The 16,980-nt window shown below is 49.8% G+C and overlaps 2 protein-coding genes across 6 annotated transcripts in view; one reads left to right on the plus strand and one right to left on the minus strand.

Moving 5' to 3' along the window:
* Positions 1-535: 535 nt before the first annotated feature.
* On the minus strand, positions 536-4,591 carry LOC105474039 (transmembrane p24 trafficking protein 1). Its single transcript, XM_011728374.2, has 4 exons — positions 4,290-4,591; positions 3,539-3,636; positions 3,219-3,402; positions 536-1,311 (listed from the first exon to the last, which is right to left on the minus strand). The coding sequence occupies exons 1-4, from the start codon at positions 4,470-4,472 to the stop codon at positions 1,093-1,095; spliced, it is 684 nt and encodes a 227-aa protein (XP_011726676.1). The 5' UTR covers positions 4,473-4,591; the 3' UTR covers positions 536-1,092.
* Positions 4,592-4,859: 268 nt separating this feature from the next.
* C20H19orf38 (chromosome 20 C19orf38 homolog) overlaps positions 4,860-16,980 on the plus strand; it is a 36,749-nt gene continuing 24,628 nt past the window's right edge. For 3 of the 5 annotated variants that reach the window (XM_071086622.1, XM_071086623.1, XM_011728494.3), the window contains exon 1: positions 4,870-5,055. The gene's annotated coding sequence lies outside the window, so the exon portion shown is untranslated. Of the gene's footprint in view, positions 5,056-16,980 lie in introns of all 5 variants that reach the window. The other 2 variants (XM_071086624.1, XM_011728586.3) reach the window with 2 other exon arrangements.

Below are 16,980 nucleotides of genomic sequence, written 5' to 3' on the forward strand. Positions count from 1 at the left end.
TGTGTGGGCCTCTTGTGTTAGTGTTCGGGCTGGGGACGTGGGCGCCACCTCCCCCATCAGGCCTCCCATAAGGACGCCCAGGTCCCTGCAAACATAAGCACCTCACACCTCCCTGAGGGCTCTGCTTTCCTGGGTGTCGCCTTTCAGAGGAAGCCACTGGATACAGGCGAGAACTTTTACTTTCCTTAGCACGGGAGGAGTGGGAGCAGATGTTCTCTGATCCCCCACACACCCCCACGTGCACAGGCCTGGCTGCTGCCTGGTGAAGCCGGGACCCCAGTGCTCCACCCACTTCCTACCCTCAGGCCCTGCTTCTCTCACCCTCTCTTGGGGAAGCCCAGGCCTCGTGGCCCACCTGGGACTCAGTTAAACTTTGCTTTCTGATTTTTCTCTTGTGCCAGGCGACCCCCTCCATCGGCTCCCGCCAGACCTTTCTTCTGAGCTTCGTGGGAGGCCCCTCCCGCCTGTCTGGCTGCCCCCTTCGCGGGCCGGTCTGTCCTAGCTGGTGTCCCTGAGCCCCAGTCAGCAGGCTCTGTGATTTTCTGACCATAATTTATTGACTCCGACGCCCAGGCCACACCACCCTTTGTTCCAGGAGGCTTCTGCCTAGACTTTGGCCAGGCCATCCCTCATGCCTGTGTGGGGCCCCTGCAGGAAGAGGGGCCGGGGCAGGTGGTCTTCCAGGCCCCCTTCCTGGCATTCTGTTACCAGCCCTCAGCCTGGCTTGGAGGGCCCAGGTTTCCTTGTTAGGCCCTGCCCCGCACCAGGCAACGGTAACACAGGATGGAAGGCTTAGGCTAAGGCACATGTACAGTAGAGGGGCCAGGAAATCTGAGGCTCACGTTCCAACGCTGCAGTGCCCACCATGTGAGATTTCCAGGACCGTCGGTGCAGCCGCTGAGCCGTCCCTTCTGCAAGCCAGAGGTGTTCCCTGCCCACTGAGGACGGAAGGAGACTCACGGGGCCAGACCACAGGCCCCGACTGCACACTCCCATTTTGGCAGGAAACTGAAATGGGGAGGGACCCCCAAGTCTCATACGCACACACCCCGCTGCCCCTCCTTCGTCCCGTTCTTCCTTCCGTGGCAGGGGCTACGTGGGCACCGGGCGCTTGTCCTGGAAGAAGCGCTTGAGTGTGCAGACCTGCAGCACGGCCACCAGCAGCAGCACCGCCACGTTGACAGCTGACCAGAAGTTGACCCGCTCCAAGTTGCCCTCTTGCAGGTTGCGGTCACGTGCCTCGAAGGCCCGAAGTAGCGTCAGCATCTGGATGCTTCGCTCCAGCCGGGTCCGCATGGTCTCAATGGACTCCTGCAGGGCAGAGGGAGGGGAAGGGTCAGGCGTCCCTCCGCCCATCGGGAACCAGAGACCAAAACAACCGGGAGATATGGAGGGAGGCTGTATTAGCCCAGGAAGGTACAGCCGCAAACACAATTTAATGCCTAAATAAATGCACAAGGACGAGCATGGTGGCTCATGCCTGTAATCCCAGCACTTTGGAAGGTTGAGGTGGGAGGATCGCTTGAGCCCAGGAGTTTGAGACCAGCCTGGGCTACATAGCAAAACCCCATCTCTACAAAAAATTAGCCAGGGGTGGTGATGCACAACTAATCCCAGCTATTCAGGAGGCTGAGGCAAGATTACATGTGTAATGCAAACACAGACCAAGACAGGAGGATCATTTAAACTCAGGAGTTCAAGACCACCCTGGCCAGCATGGTGAAACCTCGTCTCTACAGAAAACAAAAAAATTAGGCATGGTGGTGCACACCTGTAGTCCCACTGAGGTGGCAGGACTGCTTGAGCCCAGGAGTTTGAGGCTGCGATGGGCTATGATCACACCACTGCACTCCAGCCTGAGTGACACAGCAAGACCTTGCCTCGCCGTAGCTCACACCTGTAATCCCAGAACTTTGGGAGGCCAAGGTGGACAGATCCCCTGAGGTCAGGAGTTTGAGACCAGTCTGGCCAACATGGTGAAACCCTGTCTCTACTAAAAACACAAAAATTAGTCAGGCGTGGTAGTGCAGCTACTCGAGAGGCTGAGGCAGGAGAACTGCTTGAACCTGGGAGGCAGAGGTTGCAGTGAGCTGAGATCGTGCCACTGCAATCCAGCCTGGGTGACCAAGAGAGATCTGTTTGAAAATAAAGAAGTCGGCCGGGCGCGGTGGCTCACGCCTGTAATCCCAGCACTTTGGGAGGCCGAGACGGGCGGATCACGAGGTCAGGAGATCGAGACCATCCTGGCTAACACGGTGAAACCCCGTCTCTACTAAAAAATACAAAAAACTAGCCGGGCGAGGTGGCGGGCGCCTGTAGTCCCAGCTACTCGGGAGGCTGAGGCAGGAGAATGGCGTGAACCCGGGAGGCGGAGCTTGCAGTGAGCTGAGATCCGGCCACCGCACTCCAGCCTGGGTGACAGAGCGAGACTCCGTCTCAAAAAAAAAAAAAAAAAAAAAAAAAAAAAAAAAAGAAAATAAAGAAGTCGTTAATTAAAATACTAATAAATGTACAGAACATATTTGCTTGTGGTTAAGAGAATAGTTGCTGAAACCAGCGTGGGTTCAATACCAACTCTGCTAGTTGATCTGTGTGGCCATGAGTTGCTCAGCCATCCTGTATCTCACTTTTCCCACCTGTAAAACAGGGATGATGTGAGCACGGGGTCTACTTCACAAGGTGGTTATAGAGTTTTACGGTATGAAGGTATTTATGATACGAGTTCCTTAAACCTTTACACCAGGGTTTACACCTAGAAATGAACTACCTTTCTTTTTTTTTTTGAGACGGAGTTTCGCTCTTATTGCCCAGGCTGGAGTGCAGTGGCATGATCTCAACTCACTGCAACCTCCACCTCCTGAGTTCAAGTGATTCTCCTGCCTCAGCCTCCTGAGTAGCTGGGGTTACAGGCGTGCGCCACCACACCCAGCTAATTTTTGTATTTTTAGTAGAGAGGGGGTTTCACCATGTTGGCCAGGCTGGTCTCGAACTCCTGACCTCAGGTGATCCACCCACCTCAGCCTCCCAAAGTGCTGGGATTACAGGCGTGAGCCACCATGCCCGGCCTGAAATGAACTACTTATTTTAAGAGCTGCTACTGTTACTATAATTCGGTTGGGGGCACAACTTCGGAGGGGAGGCTAGGTCAGCCCAAGGGGGGTGCCCCAGATGAATCCTAGAGATCTGGAAGGAGTGGCCTCAGTGCACCCTGGACACACCTTGATGTCCTCCATTTTAACATCCAGCATCTCCTCGGGCTCCACAGCCTCTGCCCATCCTTCGACCTCCTCGTCATCCTGGAGGCTGTCAAAGATCAATTCAAAGAACACCAGCTTCTCGGAGATGGTGCTGAAGGAGTTGTCAAAGCACAGCTTGTAGTCCCCGGCCTCCGTTGGCTCCACGCTGGGCAGACAGACACACAAACATGAACCAGGGTGGCCGGCCAGCCGACTCTGGGGCAGTCAGGGCGGTAACCTGAGGCCGCCTGGGAGGGGCAGGGCTGTAACTGAACCCAGGAAGGCATCAGGACTGAACTCACGTGTGTACCCCATCAGCCTTGCGGGACTCGCTGACCAACAGCACGCCCTGAGGGCTCTCCAGCGTGAAGTCCACGTCCAGCCCCGCACCTCCGATCACCTGGGGGACAGGTAAGAGTGGGTGGAGGGCTAGCGGTAGGCCAAGGGCGCCTGCCAAAGAGGGCTACTGCTGAACCAACACTGATCAGTACAGACCACCAAGGGCTTACCTGAACGGTGGCACACCCACAACCGGTCCCGCCCCCACCTGTCCCAATGGCTGCGCCCCTTGCCTCTACCCTCATTGATATGACAGCTTGGGGTCCATACTTTCAGCTGACCACGCACCTATCAAAAGTACTTAATGGAAGTTTACCTGACCACGCCCCCGCTTGGCTCCGCCTCCGAAAGAGGATAGGCCCAGCCTTTTTCCTTAGTCTAACTCCCAAGAAAGGCCTGTGTCGGCAACGTCCCCATAGTCGACCTATCAGCACTATCGCCACGCCCACCAGCGAGAATCCTGTCCTCAGAGGCTCCCTATACTTACGGTTGGCCCCGCCCACTCCATCTCTCACTCTAGCCCCGCCTTATTACTCCCTCCCCTTCCGCTCCCACACACCGTCCCCGCCCCATCTGTCCATCTCTTCCTAGCTCCGCCCCCGCGCTCCCAAGCACGGACTCCTCCCCCTTCCTCCTAAAGCGCGCCTCGCCCCGGCCGCTTGGCCACGCCCCCTCCCCCTGACTCCGCTGGCTGCCCAGCTCGCGACCCGCTACCTGGTATTCGGTCTCGAGGCTTGCGTTGGCCGGCGCGGACTGGTAGAAACACTGCTTCCTCCCCGCCGGCAACAGGAACGTGAACTCACCGTCCTGGATTGGCGGGGGCCCCGCCCCTCCCACCCCCACTGGTGGCATTAGTAGCCACAAGGCCAGGGCTAAGGCCGCGCCGGCCGCCATCATCCGGGTCACCCTCTGGTCTGCAAAGGGGTCGCGGCTCCTTTAAGCGCTAGCCCTGCCCCTGTCCTACTCAGCGGAGCTCATTGGCAGTCGCTTCTGTACGTTGTCTGTAACCAGAGGTGCCGGGAGTGAAGGACCCCTCCAGAGAGACAGGCTGCCCGAATGAATGCCTGATGCGCCCGGAAACACAACCGTCTAGGAATATTTTTTTCAAAGGCTTCGGCTCTCGTCTCGGCCGCTGGTGGAGGAAAATTACAAAAATAAGTGCCACAATGGCGCATCTTTTGTAGGCAGTAGCTAAGACAACTAAAGTTAGAGGCGGCAGGGTCCGCTTTAGGCACCTCCCGCGGTTTTCCCACAGTGCGCCGCGCGAGACAACCTTTGGCGGGATCCACGGGGTGGAGTGGACCCAAAAATAGGGACTAGGTGTGGCCCTGTACGCGACCCGTAGGACTCGCGTATAAAAAGGCTCAGCTGGGGGGCGGGGCGGAGATAACCTGTGGCGTCGTGTTTTGCTTGCCCTGGGAGCGTGGCTCCAGGTTCGACGCCTTTAGAGCCTTAGAAGCATCAGCGTATCAGTTTCCTCGTAAGTCGGGAGTGATGGAACGACCACCCTATAGTCCGGCTGTGAAAATTGACATGAGGCTTGGTTCATATTTAGCACTTTCCTGGCTTATAGACAGTGGAGGGGTGTGGCCACACCATGCACCTCAAGGGCCAGCAGGTAAACAGAGCCATTACAGTAGACTCGGGTCAGAAAAACCACAGCCCAGGTAGGAAGAGGTGAGGAGAGTGTGGGACTGGGAGCCACCTTGCGATTCTCCCACATTGCCTCAGGCGTCAAACGTGGCGTCGAACTGGGAGCTACATTTCAGCTCCTGCCCCACCCATTACTTGAGGCAGTCCCTCTGTTGAGCGTCAGTTTCCTCTTCTGCAAAATGAGGATAAAAGGTCTACCCTACTGGGCTGTCTTAAGGATAAGTGAAATGCTTGTTGAGTGCTTACCTCCACAGTGCGTGGCATATCACAGGCCCTTAGTAAATAATAATCTGTTATTTGGTTCCCATCTAAACATAAACTGTGTACACGGAAATGTTTAGTCTTCAAAGATAAACCCTGAAAAGGTTGGCAGGTGATGACAAAGACCCCTCAAATACAGCTGGCTATTGTCAGCACTTTCCTGCATTTGGAAAATTTGGGGAAGTAGCTCTTTGTAATGTCAGTTTGGTATTCCTTTTCACTCCAAGTTTTTCTATCATTTACACTCACTGCTTGGACAATTTGAAATAATAGTGGAGAATGGATGATTCCTTTTTTTTTTTCTTTTGAGACGGAGCCTCCCTCTGCTGCCCAGGCTAGAGTGCAGTGGTGTGATCTCGACTCACTACAACTTCCACCTCCTGGGTTCTCCTGCCCCAGTCTTCCGAGTAGCTGAGACTACAGGCACGTGTCACCACACCCGGCTAAATTTTGCATTTTTAGTAGAGATGGGGTTTCACCGTGTTAGCCAGGATGGTCTCAATCTTCTGACATTGTGATCCGTCCACCTTGGCCTCCCAAAGTGCTGGGATTACAGGGGTGAGCCACTGCGCCCAGCCGGATTTTTTTTTTTAAGACAGGGTCTTGCTCTGTTACCCAGACTAGAAAGTAGTGAGGCCATCATGGCTTACTGCAATCTCGACCTCCTGGGCTCAAGTGATTCTCCTGGCTCAACCTCCTGAGTAGCTCGGACCACATTCCTAATTTTTTGTAGAGATGAGATGTCCCTATGTTGCCCGGGCTGGTCTCAGACTCTTGGACTCAAGCCATCCACCTGCCTCCTCACCCTCCCAAACTGTTGGGATTACTAAAATTGATATTTTAAAAATACAGTAAAATTCACATTGCATAAAATTAACCATTTTAAGGCCGGGTGTGGTGGCTCACGCCTATAATCTCAACACTTTGGGAGGCTGAGGCAGGCGGATCACAAGGTCAGGAGATCAAGACCATCCTGGTTGACACGATGAAACCCCGTCTCTACCAAAAATACAAAAAATTAGCTGGGCATGGTGGCAGGCGTCTGTAGTCCCAGGTACTCAGGAGGCTGAGGCAGGAGAATGGTGTGAACACGGGAGGTGCAGCTTGAGGTGAGCCAAGATCACGCCACTGCACTCCTGCCTGGGCGACAGAGCAAGACTCCGTGTCAAAAAAATAAAAATAACTATTTTAAAATTAGCAATTCAGTGGCATTTAGTACATTCCAATGTTGTCTAGTGACTTCTGTGTAGTTCCATTTTCATCAGCCCAGTAAGGATCCCTGTACCCATTAAGCAGTGATTCTGAAACGGCCTCGTTGTCTTGAGTCACAGCCAAGGTTTGTTGTCTCACAGCTGTGGAGAACAAGGACCGGGACACACAAAGAGTGAGGTTGAGAACGAAAGTTTAATAGGCAATGGCGAAAATAACTCTCTGCTACAGAGAGGGGTCCCAGAAAAATGGTTGCTGGTCCACAGCAAAATGCAGAGGTTTTATAGATGAGCTGGTGAGGAGGCAGAGCCTGATTTACATAGGGGCTGAAAAACTGGTTAGAATAGGTGTGCCGTTTGCATAGGGTGCGAATTTCTGGTATCTGCTAATCTTTCATTATGCAGCTGGGGTCTCTACCTGAGCTGTGCCACATTGCTCATTTCTTTTCTTTTCTTTTCTTTTTTTTTTTTTTTTTTTTTTTTTTTGAGACAGTCTCGCCCTGTCACCCAGGCTGTAGTGCAATGGCGTGATTTAGGCTCACTGCAACCTCCGCCTCCTGGGTTCAAGGGTTTCTCCTGCCTCAGCCTCCCAAGTAGCTGGGATTACAGGCGCCTGCCAGCATGCCCGACTAATTTTTTGTATTTTTAGTAGAGACAGGATTTCACCACTTGGCCAGGCTGGTCTCGACTCCTGACCTCAGGTGATCTGCCCACCTCTGCCTCCCAAAGTGCTGGGATTACTGATGTGAGCCACCTTGCCCAGCCCCATGTTGCCCATTTCTTAGTTCCTGTATACGTGGTAGCAAAAATGGGGAGATGGAGCCTCCGTGTTGGATATGCCTGGCTCCAAGGTACCCCTTTTCTGTTGGTGCAGCTACCAGCATTCCCACGTGCAAGCTTCCAGCTTCCTTACCTATGTTTGCAGCTCGAGTTTCCAGGCTGCTCTTTATTAGAAAAGAAATTATTTAGGGGGCTACTTTCTGTTAGAATTAAGAAATTCTTCACGCCTGTAATCCCAGCACTTTGGGAGGCCGAGGCGGGTGGATCACAAGGTCAGGAGATCGTAGCCATCCTGGCTAACACGGTAAAACACCATCTCTACTAAAAGTACGAAAAGAAATTAGCCTGGCGTGGTGGCGGGCACCTGTAGTCCCAGCTACACGGGAGGCTGAGGCAGGAGAATGGCGTGAACCGGGGAGGCAGATCTTGCCGTGAGCCAAGATCACGCCACTGCACTCCAGCCTGGGCGATAGAGCGAGATTCCGTCTCAAAAAAAAAAAAAAAAAAAAAAAGAAACTCTGCTGAGGATTATTTGCCCTCACTGTTTGCCTAAATAATTTCTTTCTAGTCTCCTGTGTGAACTCCTCATTCCACTTTGCCCCCAATCTCTGGCAACCAGCCATGTACTTTTGGCCTCTAGGGATTTTCCTGTTCTGGATATTTCATATGAATAGAAGCAGACAATGTGTCACCATTTGTATTGAACTTCTTTTACTTGGCATGTTTCTAGGGTTAGACCATGTATGGTCCTTTTTATGGCTGAGTAGTATTCTATTGTATGCACATACCACAATTGATTTTTCTTTCCTTCTTTTTTTTGTTGAGACAGTCTCGCTATGTCACTCAAGCTGGAGGGCAGTGGTGTGATCACAGCTCCCTCCACTTCCCAGGCTCAAGTGATCCACCTCAGCCTCCCAAGTAGCTGGAACTACAGGTGCACACCACCACATGTGGCTAATTATTTTTCTCTGGAGACAAGAGGTCTCCCTGTGTTACCCAGGCTGGTCTTTAACTCCTGGGCTTAAGTGATTCTCCTGCCTCAGTGCCCAAAACACTGAGATTACAGTTGTGAGTCACTGTGCCTGGCCTCACAATTTCTTCAGCCATTCATTACTGATGGACAGTAGGGTTATTTCAAGCTTTTAGCTATTGTGAGTACAGCTGCTGTTAACATGTATGTATGTGTATTTGATTACCTGCATTCAGTTATTTGGGGAATAGATCTTGCAGTGGAATTGCTTGATCCTATGGTATGTCTATGTTTAATTTTTTGAGGAACAACCAAAGTTTTTCAGAGTGGCTGTGCTGTCTTCCATTCCCACCAACCTTGTATGAGGGTTCTAGTTTCTCCACATCCTCACCAACACTTGTTATTTTCCATTTTGTTTTTGTTTTGTTGTGTTTTGTTTTTGAGACAGAGTCTTCATCAGTTTGGCGGGACTGCAGTAACTGCAATCTCCATCTCCCAGGTTCAAGCGATTCTCCTGCCTCAGCCTCCCAAGTAGCTGGGATTACAGGCATGTACCACCACGCCCAGCTAATTTTTGTATTTATAATAGAGACAGGTTTTGTTTTTGTTTTTTTGAGACGGAGTCTTGCTCTATTGCCAGGCTGGAGTGTGGTGGTGCAATCTTGGCTCACTGCAACCTCTGCCTCCCAGGTTCAAGTGATTCTTCTGCCTCAGCCTCCTGAGTAGCTGGGACTGTGGGCATGCGCCACCACACCCAGCTAATTTTTGTATTTTTAGTAGAGACAGGGTTTCACCATGTTGGCCAGGATGTTCTCAATCTCTTAACCTTGTGATCTGCCTTCATAAGCCTCCCAAAGTGCTGAGATTGCAGGCATGAGCCATTGTGCCCAGCCTAGAGACAGATTTTTGCCATGCTGGCCAAGCTGGTCTCGAACTCCTGACCTCAAGTGATCTACCCACCTCAGCCTCCTAAAGTGCTGGAATTACAGACGTGGGCCACTGTGCCTGGCTCTGTTTTGTTTTGTTTTTGTTTTTTTATTATAGCCAAACTAGTGTATGCGCATCTCCCAAATGACTAGTAAGGTTGAGCCTCTTTTTTTTTTTTTTTTTAAACAAAGTCTTGCTCTGTCGCCCAGGCTGGAGTGCAGTGGCATGATCTTGGCTCACTGTAAGCTCTGCCTCCCGAGTAGCTGGGACTACAGGCGCCCGCCACCATACCCGGCCAATTTTTTGTATATTTAGAAGAGATGGGGTTTCACCGTGTTAGCCAGGATGGTCTCAATCTCCTGACCTCGTGATCTGCCCATCTCGGGCTCCCAAAGTGCTGGGATTACAGGTGTGAGCCACCACGCCCGGCCTAGGTTGAGCATCTTTTTATCTGCTTCTTGGTCATATGTATATGTATATCTTCTTTGGAAAGATATCCATTCATATATTTTGCCCATTTAAAAATTGGGTTGTCTTTTTGTTGTAGGAGGTTTTCTTAATACATATTACAGAGAGGAAAAGATAGAAAAGTGAAACAAAAAACTTCTCTGGCTGGGCGCTCATGCTTGTAATCCCAGCACTTTGGGAGGCTGAAGCAAGAGGATCGCTTGAGCCAAGGAGTTTGAGACCGGCCTTGGCAACATAGACTCTCCCTCTCCCACCACCATCTTTACAAAGTAATGAAAAATTAGCCAGTTGCAGTGGCGTGCACCTGTAGTCCTAGCTACTCAGGAGGCAGAGGTGAGAGGCTCGCTTGAGTTCAGGAGTTCAAGGCTGCAGTGAACCATGATTGGCCCACTACACTCCATCCTGGGTGACAGTGAGACCCTGTTTCATAAACACACACGAAAAAATACCCTCTCACCAGGCGCAGTGGCTCACGCCTGTAATCCCAGCACTTTGGGAAGCCAAGGTGGGCGGATCACTTGAGGTCAGGAGTTTGAGACCAGCCTGGCCAACATGGTGAAACCCCATCTCTACTAGAAATAAAAAGATTGGTTGGGTGCGGTGGCTCACACCTGTAATCCCAGCACATTGGGAGGTCGAGGTGGACGGATCATGAGGTCAGGAGATCAAAACCATCCTGACTAACACGGTGAAATCCCTTCACTATTAAAAATACAAAAAAATTAGCTGGGCATGGTGGCACATACTTGTAGTCCCAGTTATTTGGGAGGCTGAAGCAGGAGAATGGTGTGAACCCAGGAGGCAGAGCTTACAGTGAGCCGAGATCGCACCACTGCATTCCAGCCTGGGCTACGGGGCGAGAGTCCATCTCAAAAAAAAAAGAAAAAAAAAAAAATTATAGCTGGGCATAGTGGTGCGTGCCTGTAGCCCCAGCTACTCGGGAGGCTGAGGCAGGAGAATCGCTTGAACCCTGGAGGCGAAGGTTGCAGTGAGCTGAGATTGTGCCATTACACTCCAGCCTGGGCAACGGACCAAGACTCTGTCTCGAAAAATAATTAATTAAATATGCCCTCTCCCAGTGTCTGCAGATCTATGAAGGGATACTCCAGGGCTTAAACAGGATGCTAACAACTCCACCTCAGCCTTTACTTCCTGCTCATGCTAAGCCTAGAGATCAGCCAGAGGTGACAGTTTAGGGACTTTGAGGGGCATGCACATTGCTTTCTAAATTCTTTGGTATAAGCCAGACACGGTGGCTCATGCCACCGTGTAATCCCAGCATTTTGGGAGGCTGAGGCAGGCGGATCACCTGAGGTCAGGAGTTCGAGACCAGCCTGGCAAACATGGTGAAACCCTGTCTCTACTAAAAATGCAAAAATTAGCTGGGCGTGGTGGCACGTGTCTGTAGTCCCAGCTACTCAGGAGGCTGAGGCAGGAGAATTGCTTGAACCCAGGAGGTGGAGGTTGGAGTGAGCTGAGATCGTGCCACTGCATTCCAGCCTGGGCAACAGAGCAAGACTCCATTTCAGAATTATTAAATAAATAAATTATTCAGTATATATGGGTACTTTAGAAGGCTCTCATTGGCCACAGAAACATTCTCCGCAGCTTTCCACCCAGGCTTTGGTGCATCTGTGGTTTTCTTCCATCGCAATTTTTTGTTCCAGGTGGGTGTGGGTTCTTCCTTCCCTCTACAGTGTTTACAAGGAACACATTCTGAGTTGAAGACAGACGCCTTGAGTCAATCCTTCTGTAGCTTCTGGACATATTAGAACAGACCAATGCAATATAGTCACGCCTGGCTTACCAATGGGGATACTGTAAAAAAAGAAAAAAAAAAAAAAAAAGGCCAGGCACTGTGGCTTATGCCTGTAATCCCAGCACTTTGGGAGGCTGAGGTGGGCGTATCACCCAAGGTCGAGAGTTTGAGACCAGCCTGACCAACATGGAGTAACCCCACCTCTACTAAAAATACAAAATTAGCTGGGCGTGGTGATGCATGCCTGTAATCCCAGCTACTCCGGAAGGCTGAGGCAGGACAATCGCTTGAACCTGAGAGGTGGAGGGCACGATCTCGGCCATTGTACTCCAGCCTGGGCAACAAGAGTGAAACTCCATCTCAAAAATAACAACATAGGCCGGGCGCGGTGGCTCAAGCCTGTAATCCCAGCACTTTGGGAGGCCGAGACGGGCAGATCACGAGGTCAGGAGATCGAGACCATCCTGGCTAACATGGTGAAACCCCGTTTCTGCTAAAACGTACAAAAAACTAGCCGGGCGAGGTGGCGGGCGCCTGTAGTCCCAGCTACTCGGGAGGCTGAGGCAGGAGAACGGCTTAAACCCGGGAGGCGGAGCCTGCGGTGAGCTGAGATCCGGCTACTGCACTCCAGCCTGGGCGACAGAGCTAGACTCCGTCTCAAAAAAAAAAAAAAAAATGACAACAAAAAAACCGGTGGCTGGGCTTGGTGGCTCATGCTTGCAATCCCACCATTTTGGGAGGCTGAGGCCGGCAGATCGCTTCCGTCCAGGAGTTGAGAACAGCCTAGGCAACATGGCAAAAACACGAGACTACAAAAACTACAGAAATTAGCCGGGTATGGTGGTGTGCGCCTGTAGTCCCAATTACTTAGGAGGCTGAGGTGGGAGGATCGCCTGATCCCAGGAGGTCCTGGCTGTACCACAGCACTGTGGTGTGGTGATCACACCACAGCACTCCAGCCTGGGTGACAGAGTGAGACCCTGTCTCTCATATATATATTCATATATATATATAGTATATATCATATATAATTATAAATATATATTGCATATATTGTATTTATAAATTTATATATATTATATATATTTTTTAGGCTATAAGGCATGGCCTGTTGTTTCTATGATTCAAACCTGTATAGCATGTTCCTGTACTGAATTTTGTAGGTAACTGTAACAATGTATTTGTGTATCTAAACATAGAATAATACAGTAAAAGTATGGTAAGGTCACCCATGAGAGCAGCATTGTGTATGTGACCCATCACTGATAGGAATGTCATGTGACACATGACTTCTTTGCGAATGGGGGCTGCTCTGCTACCCCCTGGTTCCACAGGAACCAGGACTGGGAACATAGGCTGCTGTCTTCAAGGCTTCTGCAGTGCTGGCGAAGGACATGGGTCAAAGGCAGGTAAAAACACCCCGGAGCTTTCCTCCCATATTCCAGGTGCCTTTTTCTCAATTGAGTGTTTGCTTGTTTGGCACAAACCTGGATTTTCTGGCTGGGCGTGGGGGCTCATGCCTGTAATCCCAGCATCTTGGGAGGCCGAGGAGGGCAGATAACCTGAGGTCAGGAGTTCGAGACCTGCCTGGCCAACATGATGAAACCCCGTCTCTACTAAAAATACAAAAATTAGGTGCGGTGGCGCACGCCTGTAATCCCAGCTACTTGGGAGGCTGAGACAGGAGAATCACCTGAACCCTAGAGGTGGAGGTTGAAGTAAGCCGAGATCGTGCCATTGCACTCCGGCCTGGGTCACAGAGCAAGATTCCCTCTCAAAACAAAAACAAAAACAACCTTGATTTTCTAGTGTCAAAGGACAGAATTACAACTAAATTACAACTAATTCGGTTAAAGATCTCAATTGGCCTTATTTGTGATCATAGACTCTAGAATCCAGCAACAGTCATGAGGAAGGTCAGAAAACAGCTCAGTTTCAGTTTGGTGATGTAGAACTTTAGCAGAAGTGACTCCTTTTTGATTTTTAGTCTTCTCTGTTGGGGCTCAGTGCAGAAACTTAGTCTGAAACAATGGTCTCCAGTAGCTTTTACTTAATACTAGAGCTCAGATAAAGTTGATTCTGACAGGTTTTCCCACCCTGTTTTTTCTTTTCTTTTCTGTTCTGTTCTTTTTTTTTTTTTTCCGAGACAGAGTCTCTCTCTGTTGCCCAGGCTGGAGTGCAGTGGCACAATCCCGGCTCACTGCAACTTCTGCGTCCTGGGTTCAAGCAATTTTCTGCCTTAGCCTCCCAAGTAGCTGAGATTACAGGTGCCCACCACCCATGCCCGGCTAATTTTTGTATGTTTTTTCAATGTTTCTACGCAAGGACAGGTGCCCAGAGCTCCCCACTCCACCATTCTCACTGGCCTCTGGGGTCTGAATGGGCGATTTATGTCCCTTGAGTAAACAAAACCAAAAACTCTCCTCCCCAATTATTCACCAAATATTTACTGAGCCTCTGACAGTTAATAACACAGACACTGTCAAAGCCAGGTGGAGTGGCTCATACCTGTAATCCCAGCACTTTGGGCAACCAAGTTGGGAGGATCTCTTGAGCCCAGGAGTTCCCGACTAGGCTGGGCAGTGTAGTGAGATCCCATCTCTACAAAAAAATTTTTTTAATTAGCTGGGCATGGTGGCACATGCCTGTAGTCCCAGCAACACAGGAACCTGATGTAGGAGGATCACTTGAACCCAGGAAGTTGAGGCTGCAGTGAGCCATGATTGCCCTACTGCACTCCAGCCTGTGCAACAGAGAGAAACCCTGTCTCAAAAAAAAACCAAAAACCAGAATTCCAGGTTGTAGATTCCTGCACCATATTGACTCAGGATGTTTCTCAGCCACTTTGCCAACCGGGGACATCTATGGCCGGCAATGCCCCCAACCACCTGTGGGGGCCTGACACTGGAGGCACCCTGTCCACTCAGCCCACCTGTGTTATAGTTTGTACCTACATTCAGCAGTTCTCAAGCTCTTGTCCTGCATCCAAGAAGAATGAGGAGATGCTGACAATTGAAGGGTGAGGATGAGAGCAGAATTTTTTTTTTTTTTTTGAGATAGAGTCTTGCTGTCACCCAGGCTAGAGTGCAGTGGCACTATCTCGGCTCACTGCAAGCTCCACCTCCCGGGTTCACATCATTCTCCTGCCTCAGCCTCCCGAGTAGCTGGGACTACAGGTGCCTGCCACCATGCCCAGCTAATTTTTTGTATTTTTTTTAGTAGAGATAGGTTTTTACCATGTTAGCCAGGATGGTCTCAATTTCCTGACCTCATGATCCACCTTCCTTGGCCTCCCAAAGTGCCGGGATTACAGGCGTGAGCCACCACGCCTGGCTGATGGGAGGAGAATTTTTTTGGGCGACAGAACAGCTCTCAGCGAAGAGGAGATGTGGGGGTGTGGTTTCTCTTTCAGTGTTGCTGGGTCTAGGGCTTTGTATGGACTCAGAATGTGGAGAATGTGTGCTGATTGGATCATGAGTGTGCACAAAAGGTTAAAGTGAAGACACCACTCAAAGGTGGGCACAACAGTGTAGAAAACCAATTAGAAAAGCATAGTCTCTACTAAAAATGCAAAAAATTAGCCAGGCATGGTGGCAGGCGCCTGTTGTCCCAGCTACTCAGGAGGTTGAGGCAGGAGAATGGTGTGAACCCGGGAGGCGGAGCTTGCAGTGCTCTGAGATCTGGCCACTGCACTCCAGCCTGGGTGACAGAGCGAGACTCCATTTAAAAAAAAAAAAAAAAAGATAAAGGTTTAAAGTTAATGAGCTGCCTGTAATCCCACACTTTGGGAGGCTGCGGCAGGAGGATTGCTTGAGCCCAGGAGTTCAAGATAAGGCTGGGTAACATAATGGGACCTGTCTCTACAAATATATTTTTTTAATTAGCCAGGTGTGGTAGTGGACACCTGTAGTCCCAGCTACTCAGGAGGCTGAGATGGGATGATCTCTTGAGCCCAGCAGGTTGAGACTGCAGTGTGTCATGATCATGCTGCTGCTCTGTAGCCTGGGCAATAGAGCAAGACCCTGTCTCAAAAAAAATTATTTTTAAATAAAAAGAGTTTATATAAGCATCCATCTTAAGAAGGTATTAATACAAATTTCTGCAGGTGAAGTTTAAATTAAAAACAGGCCGGGTGTGGTGGCTCACGCCTGTAATCCCAGCACTTTAGGAGGCCGAGGCAGGTGGATTACGAGGTCAGGAGATTGAGACCATCCTGGCTAACAAAGTGGAACCCCATCTCTATTAAAGAATACAAAAAATTAGCCGGGTGTAGTGGCGAGCGCCTATAGTCCCAGCTACTCGGGAGGCTGAGGTAGGAGAATGGCGTGAACCCAGGAGGCGGAGGTTGCAGTGAGCCGAGATTGTGCCACTGCACTCTAGCCTGGGTGACAGATCAAGACTCCGTCTCAAAAAAAAAATGAAAATAAAAACAAATTAAAAACAAAACATGAGCTAGGAAAAGAAGAGCCAATTGAACGTAAGGTAACCAGAAAAAAAGAAAAGAATAAAATCAAGTCAAAAGGCAATAAAATAGAAAGTGAAACCACAAAGCGAAACTGTGGCACTTTGAAAAGATCAGTAACAATGATTAGCTCCTAGCAAGACCAATAAGAGACAAGGAGACTTCACTAATTTTTGTTGTCAGGAATGAAAGAAAGAACATTACTACAGACCCTACAGACATTAAAAGGATAGTAAGGGGATAAGAACAATATTACACCAATACATTTGACAACTTAGATGAACAAATTCCTTGAAGATACAAGCATGACAATTGCAATAAAGGAATATTACAGAGCACTGTGGAAGAATTTACCTGGGGGATTATTCTAAGTCCAGAGGGGCCTTGAAAGTTTTCCCAGAAGTGATATTTAAACTGAGATCTGAGGGAGAAGCAGGATTTGACCAGGTTGATAGAATTGTGTTCCAGGCCAGGGAAATAGTGTGTGCAAAGGCCCTAAGGTTGGAATGACTTTCTGTGGCCAAAGAAAAAAGTTCACTCTAATGATGCATTTTGGTGTTTGATGACCACACACCATGTCCTTCTTGGGTCCAAACCCCCAAGCAAACCCGATTGGCTTGAACAGAAATGTTTAAAAAGATAAATGCAAACCCAGTAGTAAGAGAAACTTGGAAGTTTCTGCGCTGTAAACAGGAGGCAGTTCATCCTGTGAACTCTATCACAAACTATATCCAGAACTGATCTGGAACTGGAATTCCCTTTCACCTGGCTAATCAAACTTCTGAGCCTTTTTCCTCCCTGTAACTTTACCTTGTGAGCACTCACTACCCACTAGGCATTGCATTTCCTACTACAAGTTCTTTGAATCTAATGTCCACTACTCTTTTTTTTTTTTTTTTTTTTGAGATGGAGTTTCA

This window comes from Macaca nemestrina, chromosome 20, assembly GCF_043159975.1.
Source record: "Macaca nemestrina isolate mMacNem1 chromosome 20, mMacNem.hap1, whole genome shotgun sequence".
NCBI lineage: Eukaryota > Metazoa > Chordata > Mammalia > Primates > Cercopithecidae > Macaca > Macaca nemestrina.